Source organism: Panicum virgatum, chromosome 5K (genome assembly GCF_016808335.1).
Source record: "Panicum virgatum strain AP13 chromosome 5K, P.virgatum_v5, whole genome shotgun sequence".
NCBI classification, from domain to species: Eukaryota; Viridiplantae; Streptophyta; class Magnoliopsida; order Poales; family Poaceae; genus Panicum; species Panicum virgatum.
Window position 1 is genome coordinate 37,644,011 of NC_053140.1, and position 26,851 is coordinate 37,670,861.

At 49.8% G+C, this 26,851-nt stretch overlaps 2 protein-coding genes, 1 long non-coding RNA gene, 4 other non-coding genes and 1 pseudogene across 7 annotated transcripts; 7 read left to right on the forward strand and 1 right to left on the reverse strand.

Annotated features, from left to right (window-relative positions):
- Positions 1-761: 761 nt before the first annotated feature.
- Positions 762-2,307, forward strand: LOC120707271 (amino acid transporter AVT1I-like). The gene has a single exon (XM_039992141.1). The coding sequence runs from the start codon at positions 902-904 to the stop codon at positions 2,186-2,188; it is 1,287 nt and encodes a 428-aa protein (XP_039848075.1). The 5' UTR covers positions 762-901; the 3' UTR covers positions 2,189-2,307.
- Positions 2,308-5,747: 3,440 nt separating this feature from the next.
- LOC120707272 lies at positions 5,748-7,279 on the reverse strand. Its single transcript, XR_005688900.1, has 3 exons — positions 6,901-7,279; positions 6,404-6,496; positions 5,748-5,928 (listed from the first exon to the last, which is right to left on the reverse strand). It is a non-coding gene; the product is annotated as an uncharacterized LOC120707272 (long non-coding RNA).
- A 4,692-nt stretch (positions 7,280-11,971) lies between these two features.
- On the forward strand, positions 11,972-13,528 carry LOC120707273 (amino acid transporter AVT1I-like). Its single transcript, XM_039992142.1, has one exon. The coding sequence runs from the start codon at positions 12,112-12,114 to the stop codon at positions 13,396-13,398; it is 1,287 nt and encodes a 428-aa protein (XP_039848076.1). The 5' UTR covers positions 11,972-12,111; the 3' UTR covers positions 13,399-13,528.
- A 9,196-nt stretch (positions 13,529-22,724) lies between these two features.
- Positions 22,725-22,820, forward strand: LOC120710863 (annotated as a pseudogene).
- A 55-nt stretch (positions 22,821-22,875) lies between these two features.
- On the forward strand, positions 22,876-22,958 carry LOC120710913. The gene has a single exon (XR_005690082.1). It is a non-coding gene; the product is annotated as a small nucleolar RNA snoR20a (small nucleolar RNA).
- Positions 22,959-23,043: 85 nt separating this feature from the next.
- LOC120710906 lies at positions 23,044-23,153 on the forward strand. Its single transcript, XR_005690076.1, has one exon. It is a non-coding gene; the product is annotated as a small nucleolar RNA Z107/R87 (small nucleolar RNA).
- Positions 23,154-23,219: 66 nt separating this feature from the next.
- On the forward strand, positions 23,220-23,318 carry LOC120710880. Its single transcript, XR_005690050.1, has one exon. It is a non-coding gene; the product is annotated as a small nucleolar RNA R30/Z108 (small nucleolar RNA).
- A 311-nt stretch (positions 23,319-23,629) lies between these two features.
- Positions 23,630-23,820, forward strand: LOC120710892. The gene has a single exon (XR_005690062.1). It is a non-coding gene; the product is annotated as a small nucleolar RNA Z112 (small nucleolar RNA).
- The last annotated feature ends 3,031 nt before the right edge of the window (positions 23,821-26,851 follow it).

Sequence of the window (26,851 nt, forward strand, 5' to 3'; positions counted from 1 at the left end):
TATATCGGGTAAGTTCAAGGGTCGAAACTACTATTTCATCCCATGAAATTTCCTTCTTTTCTTCTCGTTTTATTAGCAGAATTGATGATGTGACATAGAATTCAATGACATGAAACACACATTGAGACTAGCTGACTTCAAATTTTGTTCCACATATATATTTGCATATAAACAAAAATACAGGTTGCAAAATAAGTGTACGTTAAAATAAAATTCCAATTACATATTCATGTTCCTCACATGGAGAATCTTCAAAACTTGATCAAGATTAACTACGTTTAGATAATGTTTTTAAACATTTTTTGTTCTTTATATCTCATTATGAAACATTTTAGTTTGTTCTTAGAAGATTTTTTTCTTATTCGAAACAATATTGTCCGTTTGTATTCAGAAATTATACTTTGTTTTTTAACATTTTATTTTGCTTCCGAATATTTTATTTTAGTTTTGAATTTGGATTATACATATTTCTTCTCACTCGACACGTGAACTGTGAGTGAAACGTGAAGGAGCAGGTGGGCTGCCTTTGTCCGTTTGGATTTACATGCAGGTGCATGTGCTAGTAACGTTTCTCACCTTGGACACGTGGCCCAATGCAGCACCGTGGGCAGGAGTCTGCGACTGCGAGACTGCGATAGCAACGCAGCCAATCACTACAGGCGTCGTCGGAAGCTTCGTTTCATTCACCACACGCACGCTAGCTTTTGCGCTCAATATATAGCTGAACACTCGGTGCTTCTTCCATCAAACTAGCCTTGAGATCCTCGATAAATTCGATCATCATCGGGACCTAGCTAGACCTCCCTCTGGCTGCTCCACAAACGACCCTGCTCTGACAGATTCATCCCATCCTCTCCCGTCTCCACTGTCCATCGCTCTCTACCCAGCGGATCGATCAGCAATGGAGGACAAGAACGCTCGCGCCGCGGTGCTGCCAGTGAGCACGCTCACCGAGCCGCTCCTGCCCGGAAAAGGCGAGGACCTCGAGGCGGCGCAGCTCCCGTCCTACGGCGGCGCGTCCTTCTCCCGGACGTGCCTCAACCTCACCAACGCCGTGTCCGGGATCGGCGTCCTCTCCATGCCGTACGCGGTGGCGCAGGGCGGGTGGCTCAGCCTCGCGCTCTTCGCCCTCGTCGGCGCCATCTGCTACTACACCGGCACGCTCATCGAGCGCTGCATGCGCGCCGACCCCGCCGCCGTCGCCAGCTACCCCGACATCGGCGCCTTCGCCTTCGGGTCCGCCGGCCGGAGGGCCGTCGCCGCCTTCATGTACGTCGAGCTCTACCTCGTCGCCATCAGCTTCCTCGTCCTCGAGGGCGACAACCTCGACAAGCTCTTCCCCGGCGCCACCGTGGACCTCCTCGGCTACCGGCTGCAAGGGAAGCAGCTGTTCATCGCGCTCGCCGCCTCCGTCGTGCTGCCCACCACATGGCTCAAGAACCTCGGCGTGCTCGCCTACGTGTCGGCGGTCGGGCTCGTCTCGTCGGCGGTCCTCACGGTGTCGCTGGTCTGGGCCGGCCTCGCCGGGACCGGGTTCCACCGGAACAGCACCAGCGTCCTCAACCTGAGCGGCCTGCCGACCTCGCTGGGCCTCTACTTCGTCTGCTTCACCGGCCACGCCGTCTTCCCGACGATCTACTCCTCCATGAGGAACAACAAGCACTTCTCCAAGGTGCTGCTCATCTCCTCCGTGCTCTGCAGCGTCAACTACGGACTCACAGCGATGCTGGGCTACATGATCTACGGCGACGACGTGCAGTCGCAGGTCACGCTGAACCTGCCCTCGGGAAAGCTCTACACCAAGGTCGCCATCCTGATGACGCTGATCAACCCGCTGGCCAAGTACGCGCTGCTGGCCGCACCAATAACGGCGGCGATCGAGGAAAAGTTCTCGGTGCCGTCCGGCAGCGGGCCGGCGAGGGTGGCCATCAGCACCGTGGTGGTTGTCAGCACGGCGGTGGTGGCCTCGACGGTGCCGTTCTTCGGCTACCTCATGTCGTTCATCGGATCGTTCCTCAGCGTCATGGCGACAGTCATATTCCCCAGCCTCTGCTTCCTTAAGATCTACAAGGCCAAGGGGATTCGCCGCATCGAGATCGCGGCGATCACCGGCATCCTGATCATCGGAGTGTTCGTAGCCGTCACCGGCACCTACACTTCCGTGCGGCAAATTATAGGCACTTTCTAAGATGATTTCCTGTTGTCCAACTGACAAAACAGAGTATATGTGCTGACTTGAAATCAAATATTTTTGACAACTTGTAATTACATTGGCTGAGATTGTATTGGTTATTCAGTTCTGCTCCATACTAATAGTACACTGCGCTCTTCAGGTTATGCTCATGATACGGGCTCGTATTTGGCTGCACAAGCAACGCAGAACCGTAAACTGCCTCTACCCAAACATAGGGTGTATAGTTGTACATGTTGGGAAAACTACACTAACTAACGCAGCAGGTTAGTGGCAGCGGAAATCAGCCCAAGATGTCAACCTATTCACACAGGGCAACATATGCATCACGCATATTGTAGAGAAAATCACAGTAGCATCAGAGACACCAAAATTTAAAGTGGAAAAACCCTAAATCAAAGGAAAAACTACGGGACCAAATCAGCCAAATCTTCTTTCACTATATGCTTGTGGGATTATAACATGTTCCTCTCTAGATAACACTAGAGGCTCACATACATCAAGATTTCATTGTCTTGGACAACAATAAAATTTAGGGCTGCAAACTCGAATATAGAAGGATCTAACCAAGGATGGTGGAACAGCAGATTGGAGGCACAAGGACGTGGATCTAAAGCTTCACAACCTTGAGGACGATTCCCTCTTACTCCCTTGCAAGATCTCCTCTCCAATCTCCTTCTTCTTCCCTCTCTTCTCTTCTCCTTTTGGAGGCTCTATTCTGAAATCAATCTCTCTCTCTCTCTCTCCATAGGCTTCTTTATTCTCTTGTAAGCCAGCACACTATGTGAGGACCAATGGTGGTCACCTTTGGATGATGAGTGATTGACAATATCGTGTGGATTTGATGTATCTCTTGGCTAGTGATGTACATGTGTAGAATGTGGCATGGCGGTCGATGGCGCGCGAAAGATTCATGCTGAAGGACTGTGGTGAAGGATGGACACGAGTAGGCTCGGAGAAGCGAAAGGTTCATGCCGAGGGACCACGACGGTGAAGGATGAATGCGAGTAGGCCTGAACCGAGGGATCCGAGGAGGCCGTGCGGAGCCATGGACGGTCCACACGGTGCACGGAAGAGCAAGAGTACATGGTGATGAAGACGATGTCAGCCAAGTCGGCGAGGACGATGGCGAGCCAAGTAGGCGGCCCGTGCGGCGGGCGCGCGCGGATGACTCGAAGGCGTCAAGACTCGGCGGGAGTTCGGACACGCGTCGACATTGGCGATTTGACCGGTTTGGCCTCAAAACGGGGGAGTCAGTTACGTCGTGCGGTAGTGTGCGAGAGGATTTGACCGGTTTGACCTCAAAGCTGGAGGAGACGGGTTTGACCGGTTTGGGCGAAGGGCACGTGGCGTGTTGGCGCTCCTTAAGTAACCATTTTATCCCTTGTTTATCCTTGATAATTGCATGAATTTAATATCAAAATCACTAACCGTACTAACCCCAGCCTAATTATTGGTCATTTTCACATTTGCACATATATTTTGGAGGAACTTCATTTTTGCAGGTTTTTGGCCTATTTTGGAGTATGAAATGACGAGGCCCGTGATCGAGCGCTAACACGGAGAAAGACGAAGGCCAAAGCCCAAAGGAAGGACCAAAGCCCATGTTGATTCGAAGCCCATTCATGCACATCCATCCTCCAAGAGAGCCCAAAGGACCAAGCCCACGAAGATGAGATCAAGATACTTCGGTATTAAGCAAAGCAAATGAAGATTTAAGGAATGATTCCCTATCCTATCCTTTCCTCGAAGATATCTCCAAGATAACGACGTCCAAAGGGGTGCAATCGTGAAGGACATAAACTCTAGAAGATGCGAGGAGTCTACACGATAAAGAGGAGACCGAGGCGGTCCCGAAAGAGAGTAGGCCGGCCGGCCTAGCCCGTTTCCGAGGCGGTTTGGCCTCCCCTTCGACTGGTGGCTTCCTCGGCTTATAAATAGCTCGCACCTTATTCAACTCGGGGAATCAATCCACCCAGAACTCAACGAAAACCTAGGGCCAAGACCGGAGGAGGCTGATGGCCGCCGCGAGTCTTCGAGGGTACCTAGGAGATGGCTTAGGCCACCCCTAGCCGCCATGGCCTCCCTGCGAGGTTGTGCCATGGTGGAGTTCGGGAGTCATCCCCAACATTCGTCGGGGTATGTACACACGATGGTGATATCAATCTACTCTTTATTCTAGTTGTCTCGACTTTGGTCTACTTCAATGCATTATTTCTTTCTCATATGTGATGCATCCATATGTTCATAGTAAGATCAGATCTATTCGTGGTGATTAGTCTATAGCTTGCGGATACGTTGAGGTAGCGTGTTTTAGCTAGTTGGTTGATTACCCCGGTGTGGTGACAGCATGGCGGAGGGAAACATTCTAGCGACGACATGATGTGGAATAGGATCGATGGCGAGTACCATGGGAGTCATTGCGCGGCCACCAAGAGGAGGAGCTTCGAGTAAGAGCACTTGGTGGGCGTTTGGGGTAAAGCTTTGGGAAACCTTAGGCATTAACACGCACCTCGCACCAGCGACCTTGGGAAAGTAGGCCGCTTGCGATATGCCTTTCTGAGAGATGATTTCGTGTAACTTTAGTTGAGATGCAATCTATGTTTTGATCACCTTTTTGACTAGAACTGTACCTAGAGACGATAGGCCCTAGCTCCTTGGTTGTGTTATCTCATCTACGGTTGTGGGTGTGATGAACACTTATGCTTCATTCATATCTATCAAGTGTTTAATTTATATGCAATCTTCGCTTCATGTTTAGGATATGTTCGATAGATTAGATGGTAAACCCTAGTCGGTTCGCTTCCGATCCACGGATTGATAAACCTTGGGGGAGTACTCTAAGGGAAAAGTTATCACGATCCGTATGCTTGCGGTACGTAAATTGGGGCTCTAAGGAGTGTCAACATAGTGTCATCGCGAAGCTTGTGTCGAGACGAAGCGAAGTTGTGAAAGTGGCGTGTCTTCCGGAGCTCCAGTAAAAAGATGGATAAATTTGCCCTGCCTGGCCGGCTCAAGGGACGCGGAGCGCTCGGCACAGCACGCAGCGCACAGCACGAGAGGCTGCACGGGGACAAATAGTCCTTTGGAACCGGGACAAATGGCCCGATCTGTAGTAGTGACTCATAAAAGCCCTGCAAACGCTTAGTGGCGGCGATGCGCGAGATTGTAAGTGAAGGCGTGGTCCTCATTAGCGCTGTCACCTTTCGCTATCCTGAGGTACCCTAATGTGCCCCAGCTAGGGGTGGGGATTATAAATTGCTGGAACACAAAGTTCATTTGCTGACAGTAGAGAGAAACAAAGAAGCAGCATATGCCAACTCAAACTCTATCTTTCAAACAAATGCATATCTATGCACTAATACATGAAAATAGTGTATTTTTTAAAACAATGAAGGTATCTTCCTACTGAAGTTACATGTAACGACATGAACAAAGTAGGTTCTTCAAAAAACATGAACAAAGTACTGAATGCAATTCCTGCCAAAAAATGAATCCCTGAATCCTGAAACTGAATTATGTCTACTGCAAATTGATATGGTAGCATGCACTGAGCAGGATAACTAAAGACCACATCATAACCACGTACATGTAGATCGATGTTTGATGACTGATCTGTTCCAGATTAAACCCAGCCCACGGACCGATGTTGATCGCCCGCAGATGGAAAGGGCGCTCAGGTTGGTGCAGCTCAGGACGGTGTCAGTCGCCGTGCAAACGCCGGTGCCAGCAACTCTCTGATCAGATGATCAAACTCAAGGACTAAAGGAGCGTGCTTATGCAATCAATTACAGGAATATGTAACAAGGTGCTTTGATCTATAATAATTTTAGAGTTTAGCACAAAACAGTGGTGGAGTTGCTTCATATTAATTGGGTGCCCTAGAAAGATTCAACCAGAAACTTCTGAAAGAAAGCACATCATCTCAATTGGATTGGCCGGAAAGTTTTTATCCAGAAACTTTTGCATGCATGCACTATGCACACCAGAAAATAAGATTGGCCAGGAGAACTGCAGGAATTTGAGTGGATAGAATTGAATGGAACTTTTCTTCGTGCAAAAGTGCAAAAATTAAGTGGATAGACGGAAATAGAACAAAAAAACATGGAAGACTCATTAAAGAACATGAACTGCAGAATTTATGGATTTATAGTTGAGTAGTGCTTGAAGATATAAATCATCAGAAGGATTGGAAGATAGAAATATATTTACCATTGGTCATGAATCTATATAGCTGAGTAGTGCTTGAAGATATAAATCAGCAGACTCATTGTCATCCATTTGCGACATGGTACCTGTATGAATCTGCAAGAAAGAAGGATGGAAATCCTATTAAATGATGTTATTTGAAGGATCCATCTTGGTAGTAGTACAAAGCATTTCAAATACAAAATATGCAGCTACTTAAACATTATTGGATATGCTTCTTGCATAAAGTTTGATAAAGAGGCATAAAGACAAATAGATAGTGAGATATAACAAGCATTCTTCCTCCTAAGCACAAGATACTTCCTCCCGGCCCAAATTGGTACACATCGTGTTCAGGCCTTCAGGGATGCAATAGTAGACAAATTTTGCTCCAGGGACCGAAATAAACAAGTTGCAGCAGCATCCAACTTGACGGTCCAGTGAGGCATTTTGCCAAACAAATAGTGAGCAGAGTATTTGGCAAGTGCAATTCACAGCAAGGAACTGTCTCTACATCTCACCGTGACCTCGCGATTGCGATTGAAGTCATCTGTGAAACAGCTAATGGGCGTGGCTCCTGTTGAATGGAGCAGCACGCATGGCGCCCCTGGATCCAACTATACGAGGTCCTGGTCACCTAGCAGAGGGGTGGTGTCCTCTAGAGATGGACCCACTATTGCTCCAACTGCGATGCCATCTCGCCGGTCGCCTCTAAACCGCCCCAAAAAGGACTAACCAGTGAGGACGCCGACGGAAAGGCACGAGGCCTACTCCTCTGCTTCGATGGGGGAATCGCCCATTCATTGCTGGAGGTGGTCCGCATGGAACGTTTCCGCTGCACACACGCCAGCGGCGGGATGCATGGTGGTGAGCATCGGCGGACGGTTAGAGAGGAAGCGAGGCAGGACCGCAGGAGTACTCAAAAGCAGTAGGGAATGGAGCGGCGGCCAAGATGGGATCGAGCTCCGGCGGGCAGGCTTGGATGTGCAATGGTGCGGGGGACTCGTCGGGTGATTCGTGGTCGGCGCAGAGTGACGGCGCGGCGGGACGGAGGAGCCACAGCGCGTGTCGGGGACGATGGATCCACCGACCACGGCGGGGGCACCGCGGTGCAGTGGGGCGGCGGGAGGCGCGGCGCGGATGGCGGCCCCGCGGCTGGGCGGTGCGGTGGGCCGTGTGGTGGGATGGTGGGAGTTGCGGCGATCCAATCAGACGGAAGGCGATGACCTTTTCGGCGGAACGACGATCGCATGCCCCACGATGAACCTTGTTTGGCGGAACGACGATCGCAGGGGCCACGCGACGTACGACAGGCGACGTACAAGGGGTGGGATGACGAAGGAAAAAAAAGTGACCCCTCTTTTTAGTAAGTAGCGATAAGTGCTATCTTGCGAAATGAATCTAATGAGTCAAATTAATTCATAATTTATAATAGTGATCCTATGGTAACTATCATTTAATTATGAATTCATATACTTTATTAGATTCATCTCCCAGTTTAGTCCTAAAGTTCTGCAATTATTTTTATAATTGGAATTTTTTGATACTTCAAAATAGTAAAATTCTCTTTGATGTGATAGAGATTAAAGTTCAGCCTCTGGATCCAAACAGCCCTTAGTCCCATACCGCCATGCTAGTTAGATAAAGAGGCATTTGAAGGATCCATCTTGGTAGTAGTACAAAGCATTTCAAATACAAAATATGCAGCTACTTAAACATTATTCGATATGCTTCTTGCATAAAGTTTGATAAAGAGGCATAAAGACAAATAGATAGTGAGATATAACAAGCATTCTTCCTCCTAAGCACAAGATACTTCCTCCCGACGATTGGATCTTGGTGAACGTCGGTGCAGTTGTCCAGAGAGTTGGTTTTTCAGAGTTCACAGGACAACTACACTCACCGGTTAAACCGACGCAGCATCGGTTGATTGCTCGTACACGTAGCGGCTAGTTTTTGAGGCGGGCAGTTTAGTATCACCGGTTGAACCGACGATGGTGTCGGGGACCACGATTAGGGACACCCTAATCGGGGTACTCAAATCACCCTAAAAACGCAAACACATATTAGGCAACTGAGCCCACGAAGGCCTACGGCCTCCTTCCAATCTGGAAGAAAGGAAAGGACTCAAAAAAGCCCAGCATGCGGCCCATCCGCACCCCCCCTCGGACTCGCGCGGTGATCTTCGTCTCGCTCGATGGCTCCCATCGAGACCCTCGACCGCGCCCCGCGTCTCCGTCTCGCTCGAGGGTAGAGAACCTACCCTCGAGCAAGGCGAATCATCTCCATCTCGCTTGAGGCCACCCCTCAACGTAAAGGACAAACGACCCTTCTGCTCACTCGCCCGTTGTACGGAGGCATTAAATGCCAACCACTCCTCCACAGCGCCCAGGACAGACGGCATCAGGCCGCCATTACCCACAGTAGCTGTGGCCGGAGTCCTGTCCGCCAACTCCGGTCACTGCTCCGCCATCCCGGACGCTGTGGCAATATTGTGGGAACCTGCAATGTGGTACGAAACATGCTTGGCACAGTTCCCGTTACGATTCTACCAACTCCTGCTGTCCGAACTCCACCTCACCACACCTACGGCCCCGGACCCGTCCCCTACTCGGGAAGGGATCCGGCGTCGCCACGTGTCCCCCAAGAAGGGATGCTCAGCATTAGCAGCCGGAGGCCCGGACCTCCCCCTCGAGGGGTCCGGGACCTCCACGTCACTCCCGGACCCCCTTAGTGCATGCGCTAGCACTCCGCCCAGGGGGGTCCGGGACCGCCACGTGCCCCACTACCGCTAGTGCACATATATATGCAAGACACTGGCCTGCAGGACCCAAGGAATGCCGCCACGCTACATCTGGAAGACGGAACACCCTACAGCGACGACCACGCCGCCTGCTGGGGCTGGCAGGACGCCGGCGCGATCTCCGCAAAACCAAGGACGATATCCAGGACGACTGCCACGCCCGACGCCATGCCCCACAGTGTACTTCCCACAGTGCTCAACCACTGCACCCCCGCGATTCGGGGGAAAGACGACTTTCACAATCCCCTGCGCATGTACACCGTCCCTCTTTGTGTCTATAAAAGGAGGAGGCGGGCTTCCTTTAAGGGGGTCGTGCGATCAGACCCATTCGATAGAACGCAACACTCAGCACCACTGAGCACCCGATATTGGCACTCGCCTCAATCAACTTCTCCTCTAGCAGAGACTTGGGAGCTTCCCTCCCTCTCTCACCTCGCCTGTACCCCCTACTATAGGCACCTCCGGTGCAAGATAATACAGTGCCCTCGCACACCCCCTTGCTGGACGTACGGCCCCGCGGCCGGAACTAGGGTAAACTCGTGTGTTACTGTGTTTCCTCTTGCATCCACATCTGGGACGAGGAAACACGTGGCATCATCACTAGTTGGGTCCAGACCGCCGGGTCAGGACGCCGACAGTTGGCGCGCCAGGTAGGGGTGCTGCGTGACATTTTCTCTTTTGTTCCCATTTGATCTCCAGGGATGGCGAGCAGATCCAACCCATTCCCCATGGACGTCTCGGATCCGCTCCCAGCAGGATACATGATCTGGTTCGGGAGCCTCGAGTTCAGAGCAAACGGCAATGGTTACCTCATGGAGCTCCTCTCGCCCAGACGCAACCAATCGGGCCCGATGGGATCTGGGAGGAGGGAAGAGAGAGGGAAAGAGAAGAGGGAGGAAGAATGGAATGGGAAAGAGAGAGGAGAGAGAGTGAGTGGAATGGACTTTGACTTTTGCAATTTACGGTCAACCGTAATTTCAGCATCGGGTGCATTTCCCCTCACCTTTGAAATAAAAAACTTTCTCAAGTATCATATAATATTTTTCTATTCAGCTGGAAACTAGGTGACCATGATGCAAGTTATTTTTCCTTTCTTAGAATAAAATGGGTTCCTAGAACATGCTCTAAGCATTCCATAATTACAAACATTTCGCATTTAAAATATGCCTAGTCATCAGGTGTGCCTATCACTGAATTTAAATATACCTATCACTAAATTTAAATTTTGGCACACAGTAACCCCACGTTTTCCACAGCGGCCACGCACGCCGCCCGACTCCGCGCGCGTGCACGTTAGTGCGTCACGGTCGCAAGCATGAGCCCTGGGCCCTGGGGGGATTAAAAAATATTAAAAAATGCATGAGTCGGCGGGGGCTCACCCGACACGCCGCGAGCTCGGCTCGCCGCTCGACGCTGCTTTGTTTAACAAGCATCACCCTTTCATTTCTTTTAATGATTCCTCGTCAGTCAATCAGCAGCTAATTCGATTCCTATTCTTATTAAACATCGGATACAGATGGTGGGAGCAGTGAGCAGCTGTCTCGCTCGCTATCACATTTTTTCTGCGCGTAAGATGTCGTACTAGTTCCCGGACGTACGACAACCCGGCGACAGGGACACGAGCAGTCGAATCTTTATTTTTAAAGGAAGGAAGGAGAACGCGAATCTTCATTTTTTATTTAAGGAACGAGCACGCGAATCGTCAGCTAGTGATGGCTAAATAAATCGTTGATTCGCTCATCAACGAATTCCAGAATCAGTGTAATTGCTGCTCATGTGGCAGCCTTCTATTGTTCATCAGGTTTAAGTTGTATTGCAGACCAAAGTTTGTTTCTTCCACTTTTTAGCTTTTGTGTGTCCCGGACTAGTCAAATTGATGCCATGTGAATCTGGTTATGCGATGGCCATCCTATTTGACTATGGAACTTCACTATTGTTGATTTGCTTAAACCTATCCACATCGTGTTTGATTTCTAAGCGCGATTGTCATCTGTTTAGCTATGTACCTAGCTGAGATTTAGGTAACTATATATCGGGTAAGTTCAAGGGTCGAAACTACTATTTCATCCCATGAAATTTCCTTCTTTTCTTCTCGTTTTATTAGCAGAATTGATGATGTGACATAGAATTCAATGACATGAAACACACATTGAGACTAGCTGACTTCAAATTTTGTTCCACATATATATTTGCATATAAACAAAAATACAGGTTGCAAAATAAGTGTACGTTAAAATAAAATTCCAATTACATATTCATGTTCCTCACATGGAGAATCTTCAAAACTTGATCAAGATTAACTACGTTTAGATAATGTTTTTAAACATTTTTTGTTCTTTATATCTCATTATGAAACATTTTAGTTTGTTCTTAGAAGATTTTTTTCTTATTCGAAACAATATTGTCCGTTTGTATTCAGAAATTATACTTTGTTTTTTAACATTTTATTTTGCTTCCGAATATTTTATTTTAGTTTTGAATTTGGATTATACATATTTCTTCTCACTCGACACGTGAACTGTGAGTGAAACGTGAAGGAGCAGGTGGGCTGCCTTTGTCCGTTTGGATTTACATGCAGGTGCATGTGCTAGTAACGTTTCTCACCTTGGACACGTGGCCCAATGCAGCACCGTGGGCAGGAGTCTGCGACTGCGAGACTGCGATAGCAACGCAGCCAATCACTACAGGCGTCGTCGGAAGCTTCGTTTCATTCACCACACGCACGCTAGCTTTTGCGCTCAATATATAGCTGAACACTCGGTGCTTCTTCCATCAAACTAGCCTTGAGATCCTCGATAAATTCGATCATCATCGGGACCTAGCTAGACCTCCCTCTGGCTGCTCCACAAACGACCCTGCTCTGACAGATTCATCCCATCCTCTCCCGTCTCCACTGTCCATCGCTCTCTACCCAGCGGATCGATCAGCAATGGAGGACAAGAACGCTCGCGCCGCGGTGCTGCCAGTGAGCACGCTCACCGAGCCGCTCCTGCCCGGAAAAGGCGAGGACCTCGAGGCGGCGCAGCTCCCGTCCTACGGCGGCGCGTCCTTCTCCCGGACGTGCCTCAACCTCACCAACGCCGTGTCCGGGATCGGCGTCCTCTCCATGCCGTACGCGGTGGCGCAGGGCGGGTGGCTCAGCCTCGCGCTCTTCGCCCTCGTCGGCGCCATCTGCTACTACACCGGCACGCTCATCGAGCGCTGCATGCGCGCCGACCCCGCCGCCGTCGCCAGCTACCCCGACATCGGCGCCTTCGCCTTCGGGTCCGCCGGCCGGAGGGCCGTCGCCGCCTTCATGTACGTCGAGCTCTACCTCGTCGCCATCAGCTTCCTCGTCCTCGAGGGCGACAACCTCGACAAGCTCTTCCCCGGCGCCACCGTGGACCTCCTCGGCTACCGGCTGCAAGGGAAGCAGCTGTTCATCGCGCTCGCCGCCTCCGTCGTGCTGCCCACCACATGGCTCAAGAACCTCGGCGTGCTCGCCTACGTGTCGGCGGTCGGGCTCGTCTCGTCGGCGGTCCTCACGGTGTCGCTGGTCTGGGCCGGCCTCGCCGGGACCGGGTTCCACCGGAACAGCACCAGCGTCCTCAACCTGAGCGGCCTGCCGACCTCGCTGGGCCTCTACTTCGTCTGCTTCACCGGCCACGCCGTCTTCCCGACGATCTACTCCTCCATGAGGAACAACAAGCACTTCTCCAAGGTGCTGCTCATCTCCTCCGTGCTCTGCAGCGTCAACTACGGACTCACAGCGATGCTGGGCTACATGATCTACGGCGACGACGTGCAGTCGCAGGTCACGCTGAACCTGCCCTCGGGAAAGCTCTACACCAAGGTCGCCATCCTGATGACGCTGATCAACCCGCTGGCCAAGTACGCGCTGCTGGCCGCACCAATAACGGCGGCGATCGAGGAAAAGTTCTCGGTGCCGTCCGGCAGCGGGCCGGCGAGGGTGGCCATCAGCACCGTGGTGGTTGTCAGCACGGCGGTGGTGGCCTCGACGGTGCCGTTCTTCGGCTACCTCATGTCGTTCATCGGATCGTTCCTCAGCGTCATGGCGACAGTCATATTCCCCAGCCTCTGCTTCCTTAAGATCTACAAGGCCAAGGGGATTCGCCGCATCGAGATCGCGGCGATCACCGGCATCCTGATCATCGGAGTGTTCGTAGCCGTCACCGGCACCTACACTTCCGTGCGGCAAATTATAGGCACTTTCTAAGATGATTTCCTGTTGTACAACTGACAAAACAGAGTATATGTGCTGACTTGAAATCTAATATTTTTGACAACTTGTAATTACATTGGCTGAGATTGTATTGGTTATTCAGTTCTGCTCCATACTAATAGTACACTGCGCTGTTCAGGTTATGCTCATGATACGGGCTCGTATTTGGCTGCACAAGCAACGCAAAACCGTAAACTGCCTCTACCCAAACATAGGGTGTATAGTTGTACATGTTGGGAAAACAACACTAACGCAGCAGGTCAGTGGCAGCGGAAATCAGCCCAAGATATCAACCTATTCACACAGGGCAACATATGCATCACGCATATTGTAGAGAAAATCGCAGTAGCATCAGAGACACCAAAATTTAAAGTGGAAAACCCCTAAATCAGAGGAAAAATTACGGGACCAAATCAGCCAAATCTTCTTTCACTATATGCTTGTGGGATTATAACATTATCCTCTCTAGATAACACTAGAGGCTCACATACATCAAGATTTCATTGTCTTGGACAACAATAAAATTTAGGGCTGCAAACTCGAATATAGAAGGATCTAACCAAGGATGGTGGAATAGCTGATTGGAGGCACAAGGACGTGGATCTGAAGCTTCACAACCTTGAGGACGATTCCCTCTTACTCCCTTGCAAGATCTCTCCAATCTCCTTCTTCCCTCTCTTCTCTTCTCCTTTTGGAGGCTCTGTTCTGAAATATCTCTCTCTCCCTCCATAGGCTTCTTTATTCTCTTGTAAGCCAGCACACTATGTGAGGACCAATGGTGGTCACCTTTGGATGATGAGTGATTGACAATATCGTGTGGATTTGATGTATCTCTTGGCTAGTGATGTACAGGTGTAGAATGCGGCATGGCGGTCGACGGCGCGTGGTGAAGGTCAGGCGAAAGAATCATGCTGAAGGACTGTGGTGAAGGATAGACGCGAGTAGGCTTGGAGAAGCGAAAGGTTCATGCCGAGGGACCAAGAAGGTGAAAAGTGAATACGAGTAGGCCTGAACTGAGAGACCCGAGGAGGCCGTGCGGAGCCATGGACGGTCCACACGGTGCACGGAAGAGCAAGAGTACATGGTGATGAAGACGATGTCGGCCAAGTCGGCGAGGACGATGGCGAGCCAAGTAGGCGGCCCGTGCGGCAGGCGCGCGCGGACGACTTGAAGGCGTCAAGACTCGGCGGGATGTCGGACACGCTTCGACATCGGCGGTTTGACCGGTTTGACCTCAAAACTGGGGAGTCAGTTACGTCGTGCGGTAGTGTGCGAGAGGATTTGACCGGTTTGACCTCAAAACCGGAGGAGACGGGTTTGACCGGTTTGGGCGGAGGGCACGTGACGTCATCGCGAAGCTTGTGTCGAGACGAAGCGAAGTCGTGAAGGTGGCGTGTCGTTCGGAGCTCCAGTAAAAAGATGGATAAATTTGTACATGCGGGGCCGGCTCGAGGGACGCGGAGCGCTCGGCACAGCACGCAGCGCACAGCACGAGAGGCTGCACGGGGCAGGCAGCCCAAGGCCTGCGGCAGCAGGCAGCCCAATGAGTGCGCTAGCAGGCCGGCAGGCCACGGCAGCAGGCCGGTCGTTCCCTGGCGGCAGGCACAGAAGTCAGACGCATGCTCACAGTTCAAGCAGCACGAGGACAAAAGGAAATCAAGGCTAGGTTTGCATTGTTTTTGCTCAAGCTATTTAATTCATGCTCTCTGATTGGTCTAGTTAATTAGCTTGTGTTATTTAGTACTTGATCTTGCTTATTCCGTTAGTCCTTGCTTGTTTTAGCTTTTTGTGCTGGATAATCTTTGTTAGTCTTTGCATGTTCAATTAAGAGAACTCTTTTGTAGCGATTAGTTCTAATCATTTTGGTGAGACTCTTAATTAGCTATTTAGTCAAGCTTTGCTTCCACCTGTTTTGAGCTTTGCTAATTATTGTTAAATCATTGCATGCTCTTTGAAAAAAGCTCTTTTACGAATCAGTTTGGAAAAGCTTTTTCGGTGCTCTGATTATTCTGTGCTTCCGCTTTGTGTTGTGCAAGTAGATAGCTTTTCGCGTGCTTCCGTTTTGCGTCGAGTTTTTTTTCTAACCGTTCCTAGGGTGAGCTCGTCACGAGTTGTCTTATGTCACCTTGGCAGTTAGAAGAAAGGTGTGTCGGGTTGAATTCGGGACATAGTCCTTGTTCTCTCAGAGAAATTTTATGGTCGCCTGTCCGGTCCTTCACTATGTGCTAAATGTACTCAAGGTTGGTCCACATCTTAGGCTATATCTCCCTTACATGTGGGGCTGCTTACAATGAACATTTACTCTCCTCATTTGCCCCTATCATGTGGAGAATTTTCCAACAGTACACGCTAACCTGACTCGTTTCATTAGAAGGGAAATGTCCACAAAGATGCACAACAATTTTCAAAGTGAGTGCTCGGATTGGAGGGGTGATTGATCAACTCTGGAGAATAAAAAATGGGAGCAGTAAAGCTTATTATGATTTATAATATCATATTTACTCATCAATCGATTGAAATCTTACTTATCCATCAATAACCAAGATGTATACTAAAAATTGAATGAAGATGATGGTTTAAGGATAGGTTATGGGGGTTTGGGGCAACCCTCGGTGCCTTGTAGAGGGAGCTTCAGGCGGCTCACCGGCCGGCAGTGGAGGCAGGAGAGACGATAGTTGAGCGGAGGCGGTGAGGGCGCCGCTGAAGCCGGGCGGTCGAGGATCTGGGTGAGGGGGGGCGGGGGGTGAATGCGGCGGGGGCGTCTCAGCTAAATGGGTTAGTGTTGGACCGTGGAAGAGGGATGCCGCCGGAGTTGAGAGGGAGGCAGAGGCAGCGGAGGGTCGCGTAGAAGGTGCAAAGAAGACGATTTGCGAGGAAGATGAGCGGATGTGGGAGGAGAGAAAAAGATAAGAGAGAAGGTAAATCTGGACAGTTGGATTTAGATCCAATGACTATGATAGGGTGACTCAAGGAAAACCAAATCTTAATCAATTGACAAGGAGATATACAGAATGGTCCAAATTTATACATCTTCAATTTCGATTCTCTATTTAGAGATTGGAGAACACTGCTACTGGATGGCATTTTTCATGGTGACCGACAAATTTCCACCACCCATTACGACTTTCTATTTCAAGTTCACAAATCTTGCTAGCAAAAATTCTCAAAAGAAAAGAAACACCTGCTAGCAAGGTGTTCTGGATTAAGGGCTAATTGAAGGGATAAAACGTGGTGAAGCTAAATTAAAAACTACTTACAGCCGATGGTACCCACCTCCGCTTATTAAACGGGATTACGACTGATTTTACACATGCGCGTTAGTGCTTAAACGGTGGCCCTGCGTGCAAAATCTACAGGGGGCAACCTCCAAGCCGGCCGGACTCTCCTCTTCAATCTGTTGCTGTGTTCTTCTAGATTCGAAGGAAAAATTCTATCTGCCCTATGGGAACCTGATCTTGCCGTCTCCAGCAAGGCGTGCACGCCGGCAACAATGGCAGGGCAGGGGAGCCCTCTCGACGAGCCCCTCCTCGCTCCGGGCAAGGACGGCGGCGAGGATGCCGCGAGCATGGAGGCGCAGCACCTCCTCCGTCGCGACAAGGGCGCCTCCTTCTCCCGGAGCTGCCTCAACCTCAGCAACATGATCTCAGGTACGCGCCCACCGATCGATGTTCTTGATTCGCTCATGAATCGCAACGCAGATTTGTCGTGGAGCTTTTGGGGGCACCCACAGCCGGGTGGCGGAACGCACCTGCCTTTTCCCCGAGGGGGAGTAGTCGGGGAAGTGCTAAGCTATTAGGCCGATCTAGCTTCCGGGCAAGAACGCAAGAACACACGGATTTTAAGTGGTTCGGGCTGCCGGAGCGTAATACCCTACATCCACTGTGTGGTGTATTGCACTAGGAATGAATTGGTCTATCTTCTGGCGCCAAGTCTTTCTTTTTGCTTGACCTTTTCTCTAACGGGCACCTCCCTTTTATAGAGCAAGGAGGGCGCGTACACAGGTGTTGGGCCCCGACAGGTGGGTCCAACATGGATGTATACTATAGGCACTAATGGAGCTACAGTGGTGCAGCCTCTCTTGCCAGATACGCTTCATCGCCTTGTAGATGCTCTGACCGAGGGGAGTCTTCTCATGTCCTATCTGTGAGACGCCCGTTGAGGCAGTGTAGGTTGCGGCGTAGACTGTTGGGTCTACCGCGTAGGCATTATGATACTCCGTCGCCGAGTTGTGGTGTCTAACTGGTGTAGCAGACTGATGTGCGCGGCGTGAGTGGCACCAGCGGCTGCACAGTGTACCTTGGTAACGTGCGGTCAACAGTACAGCCTGGCGAAAGTCTCCTCGGGTTCTGCTGTGGCAGAGCGCTCTTAACGTCTCCCGCATTGAATGCGGTAGGTGGCCAGTCTTCCCGAGGAAGCTTGGCAGCCGCGCGCGTATCTGCGTCTGCGGACACGTGGCGGCTCCGGACCCCCCAGGCGGGGTTTCTGTTCCCTCCCGGAGAGGGGTCCGGATAGTATATGGGGGTCCGGGACCCCGTGGGGGGTCCGGGGCCCCCGGCCGTTTTGGCCCTGAGCGCTTTCTTCTCCAGGACACGTGGTGACACCGGACCTGTCCCGAGCGGGAAGCGGGTCCGGGGCTGTTGGTCCGGTGAGATGGAGCCGGACCCCAGGGATCCGGCTGCTCAGCTCCTTAGGGCGTAGTTACGGATAACTACACGAGTCTTGACATAGCAAGAGGTGGTACCCCAGTCCTGAGGTACCGACAGTAGCCCCCGGGCCCACCTCGGGAGAGGTACGAACCCGCAGGTGGGCCATTATCATGACGCAATGCAGATTGCGTTGGCGTGCCCATGTCGAGAGCGGGTGCTCCGGACCCCTTCAAGGCCGTAGCACTTGTCGCCAGGTTCAGGTACTAGAGTGCTCTCCATAGGGCGGCGAAGGTGCAGGCTTAGGGTACGAAACCGAGCTAAGCGGACCTCGAACTGCCCAAGGAGCAAGCACTACTTCCCCGGACCCGGCTTCAGGCGACCGTGGCGAGCGGTCTCCACCGGAGCGGGCCACCGGAGTGGACTTGGAACGACCGTGGCGAGCGGTCTCCGCCGGGGCGGGCCACCGGAGTGGACTTGGAGCGACCGTGGCGAGCGGTCTCCGCGCGGGGCGGGCCACCGGAGTGTACTTGGAGCGACCGTGGCGAGCGGTCTTCGCCGGAGCGGGCCACCGGAGTAGACTTGGAGCGACCGTGGCGAGCGGTCTCCGCCGGAGCGGGCCACCGGAGTGGACTTGGAGCGTTGCTGACGATCCCATGAATTACGTCACCGGGTCTTGTAGCAAGGTGTAGGAAACCAGGCCTTATACTAGAAAGGAGCCCGGGACCTCTACGGATAGCAGACTCGGATACTAGGGGACTCGTAACAGGGCTGCGAAGTACGTAGGCTTAGGGTACATTACCAGGCTAAGCTACGCAGAACTTCTCTACCTCAGGATACGGGCACCACTTCTCCTGAGCAGGTCCCTAGGGGTCCGAACTGCCTTCCAGCTAGAATGGGTGTCCCAACCTGACCACAAGCTAGCAACTCAATTTGGATTGTTAGCCACTAAAGAAAAAACTCCGTGCGGGAGAAAGAAACACGCAGGTTGAACGAACAAGTGCTATTAGGTTAAAGTAAAGATAGGACTGAGAAAGCAAATCTCCTTTATTGCTTGACTCGTTGTGTACATCAGAGGTCGGGATTACGAGGGCGGACCTCTACCGCTCTGGACCACTTGCTGGTGTCGCCTGTTTGTGCGATGAAGCCAGAGATCGGGTTTACAAGGGCGGACCTTTACCGCTCTGGACCACACGTAGGCACCAAATCATTACAAAGGAGAAACACACTCAAACCTATCTAGTGATAACCTACAGCCGTCGCCCCATAAGGCGTGCACGTTGCTGGCCGTAGTGGAGCTGCCATCTTGGGGGCTCTCCTGAGTCGTTGGGGCGATGGTGCCCTGGACGTGCTTGTACAGCATCATCCGGCATCACCTCGGGAGCTTGCAAAGCTCCTCCCAGCACAAGAATTGTCCTACGCTCATATGGCATAGGAACAAATTCTTTGGCTTTGAATGGGAGTGGCCCTGCCGTTGCCAGCTGTCGCCGTCTGCCGTCGGAAGCCGGCCCGATGACCGCTCATCTCGAGCTGGGTGCTCGTTTGGATGAGCACGGAGCGTGTAGAAGGGTGGTCGTTCGCCGGCTCGATCTTGGTGCTGGCGTTTGGCCCCCGCGCCTAGTGGCGGAGTCCTGCCTGCAGCAGCACCGAGAGAGACTCGGTCCTGGGGAGGAAGGAGTCGACGGTCAACTTCCCCCGGGCGACAGTGGTTGGCTCCAGGCTTCGTGTTGAGAGAAAGCCTTGAGCCAACATCACGCCACCGCCGGGGATCCCTGGCGGTTGCTTGAGAGAAAGCCTTGAGCCGACACTGAGATGGCGCAGGGCGACACGCAATAGGTGTCGCCCCCGCGCACCACCGTGCCGGCTCTGAGGCGTCGCAGTGGCGACGCACAGCAGGCGTCGCTGCCGTGCACCGCCGCACCGAGGGCGCTGGTGCCTCAGCGCAGTGACATGTGGCGTAGGTGCCGCCATGCCTCTTTTCATCTTCTCGCCACTGTTGCAGAGGATGAGCTCAGCCTTAGAAGCTTGGAGATCTAGCCAATGCTTGCACGTCCCCACGGACGGCGCCAAATGTCGTGGAGCTTTTGGGGGCACCCACAGCCGGGTGGCGGAACGCACCCGCCTTTTCCACGAGGGGGAGTAGTCGGGGAAGTGCTAAGCTATTAGGCCGATCTAGCTTCCGGGCAAGAACGCAAGAACACACGGATTTTAAGTGGTTCAGGCCGCCGGAGCGTAATACCCTACATCCACTGTGTGGTATATTGCACTAGGAATGAATGGGTCTATCCTCTGGCGCCAAGTCTTTATTTTTGCTTGACCTTTTCTCCAACGGGCGCCTCCCTTTTATAGAGCAAGGAGGGCGCGTACACAGGTGTTGGGCCCCGACAGGTGGGTCCAACATGGATGTATACTATAGGCACTAATGGAGCTACAGTGGTGCAGCCTCTCTTGCCAGATACGCTTCATCGCCTTGTAGATGCTCTGACCGAGGGGAGTCTTCTCCCGTCCCATCTGTGAGAGGCCCGTTGAGGCAGTGTAGGTTGCGGCGTAGACTGTTGGGTCTACCGCGTAGGCGTTATGATACTCCGTCGCCGAGTTGTTGTGTCTAACTAGTGTAGCAGACTGACGTGCGCGGTGTGAGTGGCGCCAGCGGCTGCACAGTGTACCTTGGTAACGCGCGGTCAACAGTACAGCCTGGCGAAAGTCTCCTCGGGTTCTGCTGTGGCAGAGCGCTCTTAACGTCTCCCGCATTGAATGCGGTAGGTGGCCAAGTCTTCCCGAGGAAGCTTGGTAGCCGCGCGCGTATCTGCGTCTGCGGACACGTGGCGGCTCCGGACCCCCCAGGCGGGGTGTCTGTTCCCTCCCAGAGAGGGGTCCGGATAGTATATGGGGGTCCGGGGCCCCCCGGCCGTTTTGGCCCTGAGCGTTTTCTTCTCCAGGACACGTGGTCACACCGGATCTGTCCCGAGCGGGAAGCGGGTCCGGGGCTGTTGGTCCGGTGAGATGGAGCCGGACCCTAGGGATCCGGCTGCTCAGCTCCTTAGGGCGTAGTTACGGATAACTACACGAGTCTTGACATAGCAAGAGGGGGTACCCCAGTCCTGAGGTACCGACAAGCACCGCCGTGCTCGCTAGCACGGTGGTGGCGGTGTGCACGGTGCCCTTCTTCGGCTACCTCATGTCCTTCATCGGGTCCTCGCTCAACATCACGGTGGCCGTCCTGTTCCCGTGCCTGAGCTACCTCAGGATCTACGTGCCCAGAGGAGGCGTCCGCCGCGCCGAGGTCGCGGCGATCGTCGGCATACTGGCGGTCGGAGTGTGCGTCGCCGTCGTGGGGACCTGCACCTCCCTGCACCAGATTGCGGGCACATTTTGATGGCAGATATAGGTGCACAGTTTTGGTAGCAAGCAGGTGCACAATGATTCTTTGATTTGTTTGTTGGGTTGGGGAAATGAGAGATTTGTAATGCGGTTTTGAGGATTAACATGTTAATATGCGGCTAGTAGCTTGACTTTGCTTTCTGCAATGGACGACTTAGTGGATGCATTTTTCAGGACAGTGATGTGGATCTGAATACCCAGATTGACCAAATAAACAGAGCCAACCAAATCTTTGATGAGCTGCATCAAAGCTAATATGAAAACATAGTGTAGAACATAGTGTAGCATTCATTTACAATTATCTCCAAAAGCAATATAATATGGTGTACCCAGGTTGAGATTGTTGTTCGGTAATTGTAAATGAATGCTACACTATGTTTAGATTATCTCCAAACAATCTAATATGAAAAACAAGACATCACAATACTTAGAAATGAAAAAACATGTGGCCTAGAAGGTAAAGGGTAAATACGGGTTCAAAATTACCAAGAATTTATATCGAACCGGTTACCCTATCGATTTTCTCAGATTTTTTTTCCAACGAGAAATTTTTCCTTGGCCCGGAACAGGCAGGAACCTCACGCGTAATCTTGCTTCAATGGTGTGGATGCGGAATCCTCTGCACTGTTATCTCTATACTACGATTCGTGCACCAAAAGGTGCGATGTCAGCGTGCCACGTCGCCGGCCGTTCCCGGCTGTCGGATCGGCCAGGCGGACGGTCCAGATCGGGCAAATCCCAGTCATTTTTCAAAAAGCCCTCAGTCTCTTACGAAATCATACCGCAGTCCTCTCTCCTTTTCCCTCTTCCTCTTCCCTTCCTCCTCCTCAACATCGCTGCCGCCGCCTCGAGAGCCCGCCGGCCTCTGCCCTTCGCCTCTCGCCTCCAGCTCCGCCCCGCCTCTCGCCTTCGGCTGGCCGCGACGTCCCGGCGCCTCCCTCCCTCGACGCACTTGGTGGTGGCCGCTTCTTGGCGGCCCCATTCGCGGGCGGCGGCGGCCGCAGGTGGCGGATCCGCTGTGGGACGTGCGCGGCCCAGGCTGATCCGGCAGCGGCGGATGCTGCGGCCGCAGGCGGCAGGCGCGGCGGAGCTCCGTGTGCAGTTGGCGGCGGCCCCGTTCGTGGGCGGCGGCGGCCGTAGGTGGCGGATCCGCAGTGGGACGGGCGCGGCACAGGCGGATCCGGCGGCGGTGAATACTGCGGACCCGGCGGGCGGCGGCCGCGGCGGAGCTCCATGTGCAGTCGAGCATGCCTCATTCATGAACCATGCACACCATGTGCTCGATGATTTAATTTGATGCGTGAATGATGATAACACAAGTAAAATACGTACAGTTATCCCTATCTGATTCCTTCCAAAATGGTGCTGATAATACTTCAATCTGACACGTTTTGTTTTGTCTTTCATTCCTGTCTTTATGTTATTATTATTCTTTTAGTGGACCTTGGCCTTTGATGACCTGATGCTTGCAGAATAGGTAAATATTTGCCTGATCTGTTGATATTTTCATGAACTAGGACGATCTGAGGTTGAATAATCATGCATGTACTTTGCTGCACATTTGCTTGTTGGTACTTTTATTGTTGCTTTTGTGGTTAGATGGAAATTTGAATCAGATGGCTGTGATGACTTGGAAATATTCAAGCTCAACAGACCAAATCACATGTCTATCTTTGAAAATTGAGATTGATCTGTATGCCGATTATCCCACTAAACTGAGCCATCTGAGATCTCTCTTATATTCAGTTTATTTGCCAGATTAGATTTATGTTGTTTGTATTGGATGGAGGGGTTTGTTGTGATAAGGACAAACAAGGTCCCTCTTCTGAAGACATTGAGGATGCTTGCTAGCAGAATCGAACCAATAAACCTATTGCCGCCACTGAGTAACTAGATATCACATCCAATGTATTATTGTTTTGAAGTAACTTGTTTGATTTGAGGCTTCTGCGGCGTGAGTGAAGCAGTCAATTCTTTTCAAATGATGCTATGACTCAGTTTGTTATTGCTGTTTGAAATCTCTTTTCACAGTTTCTTTTAACCAGTGTAAGCAATTTTATAAGATGCCATTTAACATTCCTACAATTGCATATCATTTACTTTGACAAGTGCTTGGTCTTCCTCAGGCTTAACCATTATTTAGATTAGATCATGGTATTTTAGTTATATGTTTCTGTAATGCTAGCTCATATGTTTTCCTTGTTTCTGTAATGCTAGGTCAAGACCTACCGACAGGAAGTGCCGTTTGACACTGTTATCCAGCAGCTGCTTCTCTCATCTGCAGGTGTCCATACTGAAACCATAACCTTTGTGGTTTGGTCTGGGGTGGAGTTCTCATATGCAGATGTTTGATTCAGATGTGGTGTGATTTAAATTGGCTCTCTTGAGGGATTGTATGATACTATCTGTTATGTTATTGTAGCTTTTGTGCATTGTGACTACCATTATTCCACTTTTCTATATATTACAATTTAACTATCCTAGCGCAAGTTTTTTCTGAGTTGCGTCGAAGAGCGTGTGTTGTCAACAGCTTTGTCTTTATCTGTACCGTAGTTAAATAATGGCACAAGATTTGTTGCCTGGTGCTTTGACATGTATCATCCATCTTTTTAAATACAGTTCGGACTTCAAATTAGTCAACACTGAAAATCCACATGACAGATTCTGAACATGCTGAGAAGCAAGAATGCAATTGTCCATATATGCACCTGACAAGGAAATCTCACTGATGAAAGAAGGTTAGTATCCTTGCCTAAGGTAAAAATTCTCAGACATGAATTTAACTTTTGACGCAGATTAAACTAATGTGTGTTTCAGACATATCCTGGACATATCCTGGTATTAGCATACTTCTCATGTCTCCCATTGATAATATATGATTATGTTCAATTTGATATATTGGCGGCAATCAAACCGCTATACAATTTTGTGTAAGGTGATGCCATGATATCGATGGCTGAAGCTCAAGTTCTTCTATATATAGGAGAAGAGCTCTTGATGTGGTAACAGACCTCATTGTCTTTGCTTTTCGTGCAATTTCCACAAGTTGGGCCTCCAACAATCATAAATTCATAATACATAGCTCAAATGCACTTCGCAATGTGTTCTTAAATTAGTTCACAATTCATATAATTCTACTGTCAACTTTGGAGGACAGGAGCAGTAGCTGTGTGAGGTGGAACTTGAAATCAGGACCTCTACCAGAATAACCAAGTACTGTAACTAGCTGTATTATTTTGATTGATATCTGTTTCATTTTCATTCAGGTTGGGATACTTGCGATCATGAGAAGGTAACACATAAAAGTGTGTGTGTGTGTGTGTGTGTAAATTAAACTTCCCATGGACCATAAGTGCTATTGAACAACTTTCCTGGAGGTACTTTCGCGGCTTACATATCTATTCCTGTTAGTGTTATCACATTTGAATAGGTGCATCATCACTGTTGAAGTTAATTTCCAATATCTCAACGAAGATCATTGTATTTTTCTTCCTAAGCTGCTAATTCAAATGCTTTGCTCTGACAAAATGTTTGGACTTTCTGGTTGTTAACCTGCAATGTCAGATATTGCAGACCCTATTATGAAGATATGCTCTTTTCAGTGGACGTTCAGAGACTTATTCAGAATCTACCTTCTTGCAATTGTACCCCACCAATGAACTTGATGGGTAATGGATGTAAGTAGAATATGTCATAAAAATCAAAATGGTCAATCATATGTTTCAGATTGATAATATGTAGATCATGCCATTTTATCTTATTTATATTGGACGTATGTCACCAAGATATATCTTGGACATATTTGTCCAGATACAAGCATTCAGGAGATATTTCTATAATTGAAATTACTTTACAAAGCTTGATTTCTCTGTCCCATGTTCGTATATGGTATTAATATTTTTTTCATGCAATGAATCCTATCACAAATATAATATTTCTCTATTTCAATCATTTGATCTACTCCATACATATGGTTAAGATTTCTGAATCAGGTCTACTCTAAATGATGGCACTGTGGAGAATCATGTTTTTTAATACTCTTAAATATACAAAGCATGGTTGTAACACCTAAAGTTGGCTTATCAGAAATCATGCAATCAGTAAAGATAAAAGATTAGAAATGATGAGAGCAGTCTGAAAATCTGAAAATATAGTCCAAACACTGGCCATACGCGGCAACGCCGCGACCATTTCTAGTTTCTAAGGAGGTTAGCACACAACTGGGTAGCAACTGGATTTCGAGCCCAGGTCTTCCGGCTGCTCACAGAAAAGCCTTTGCCTACTGCACAAGTGTGCGGCCCTAACTCAGGAACCAACACGTCACGAGAAGCAAGGCTAGTTCGCGTGTGGGTGTGGTTGCAGCTGGGTGCGGCGTATATCGGCCCGGATTCCTGGAATTGAGCTTTGGGTGTCTCATGGGGGATTATCCCAGGTAACCTTGTTCGGTTACACGAGATCTGTTCTAGACCGGAAATAATAAGTACAACAAAATATTTATAATAGATACAATAAAAGATTGGAATTTATTCTGAGTCAAAAACTAATTTTAATAAAATAGATTTATAATAGGTACAACAAAAGACCATAATTGATTCCACGTCTCTCAACTTATGGATTGAGTCTATTTTGTTGCAGTTAGTTTCCAATCTGTAATAAATTCTGATTTTTTTTCTTACATCTATCATGAATCTCTTTTTATACCTATCATTTCTAGTACGGAATAAATTTCATATAACCGAACGAGATCTAAATATATTTCTACTTGTCCTGGACGACGTGCACGATGGTACAATGATATTGCCATGGGCCCACAGCCTACTATGGTACAACTTCATCGATCTTCAGATGCACGCATGAGGCCAGTCTCAGTGAGGATTTTATGGAGAGTTTCATGACATTAAATATCATCAATTTTGCTGACATGGCAAGAAATGAGAAGAATGAAGTTTCATAGGATGTGAGGAGAGTTTCATCACCATGAAACTCATATGGCACGGTTATTTAGTTTTCAGTCTAGATATTTGTGTCCGTAAAACTTCCACTGAGACTGGCCTGATGTGTGTACAGTTTCTAGGTCTAGCTTGCGCGTATGGGTATGTATATGTATCCGTATGGTTGTGAGTTTGTGGGCGTGTATTCTGGTATTACAATTATATTTTCATAGTGCGGCTAAAATAAGAACCAACATATCACAACATATACTCTCTTCGTCCTAAAAACAAATCATTCTAGGATTCAAAATTAGTTAAAGAAAACTCATCTTATTCTATTTAGAAATTGCATGTGCATTCAAGAATCAATTAATACCAAATATGAGTAATAAACAAAGGCAAATATGGTTATTTTATTTCCATATTAATTTGTTCTAGAATTTCTAGAATAATATGTTTTTTTAGGACGGAGAGAACGAGTAACTTTTGGAT

What these genes read in the sequence shown, in the direction of transcription:
- LOC120707271 (XM_039992141.1), top strand. Translation starts at nt 902, where the DNA reads ATGGAGGACAAGAACGCTCGCGCCGCGGTGCTGCCAGTGAGCACGCTC.
- LOC120707273 (XM_039992142.1), top strand. Translation starts at nt 12,112, where the DNA reads ATGGAGGACAAGAACGCTCGCGCCGCGGTGCTGCCAGTGAGCACGCTC.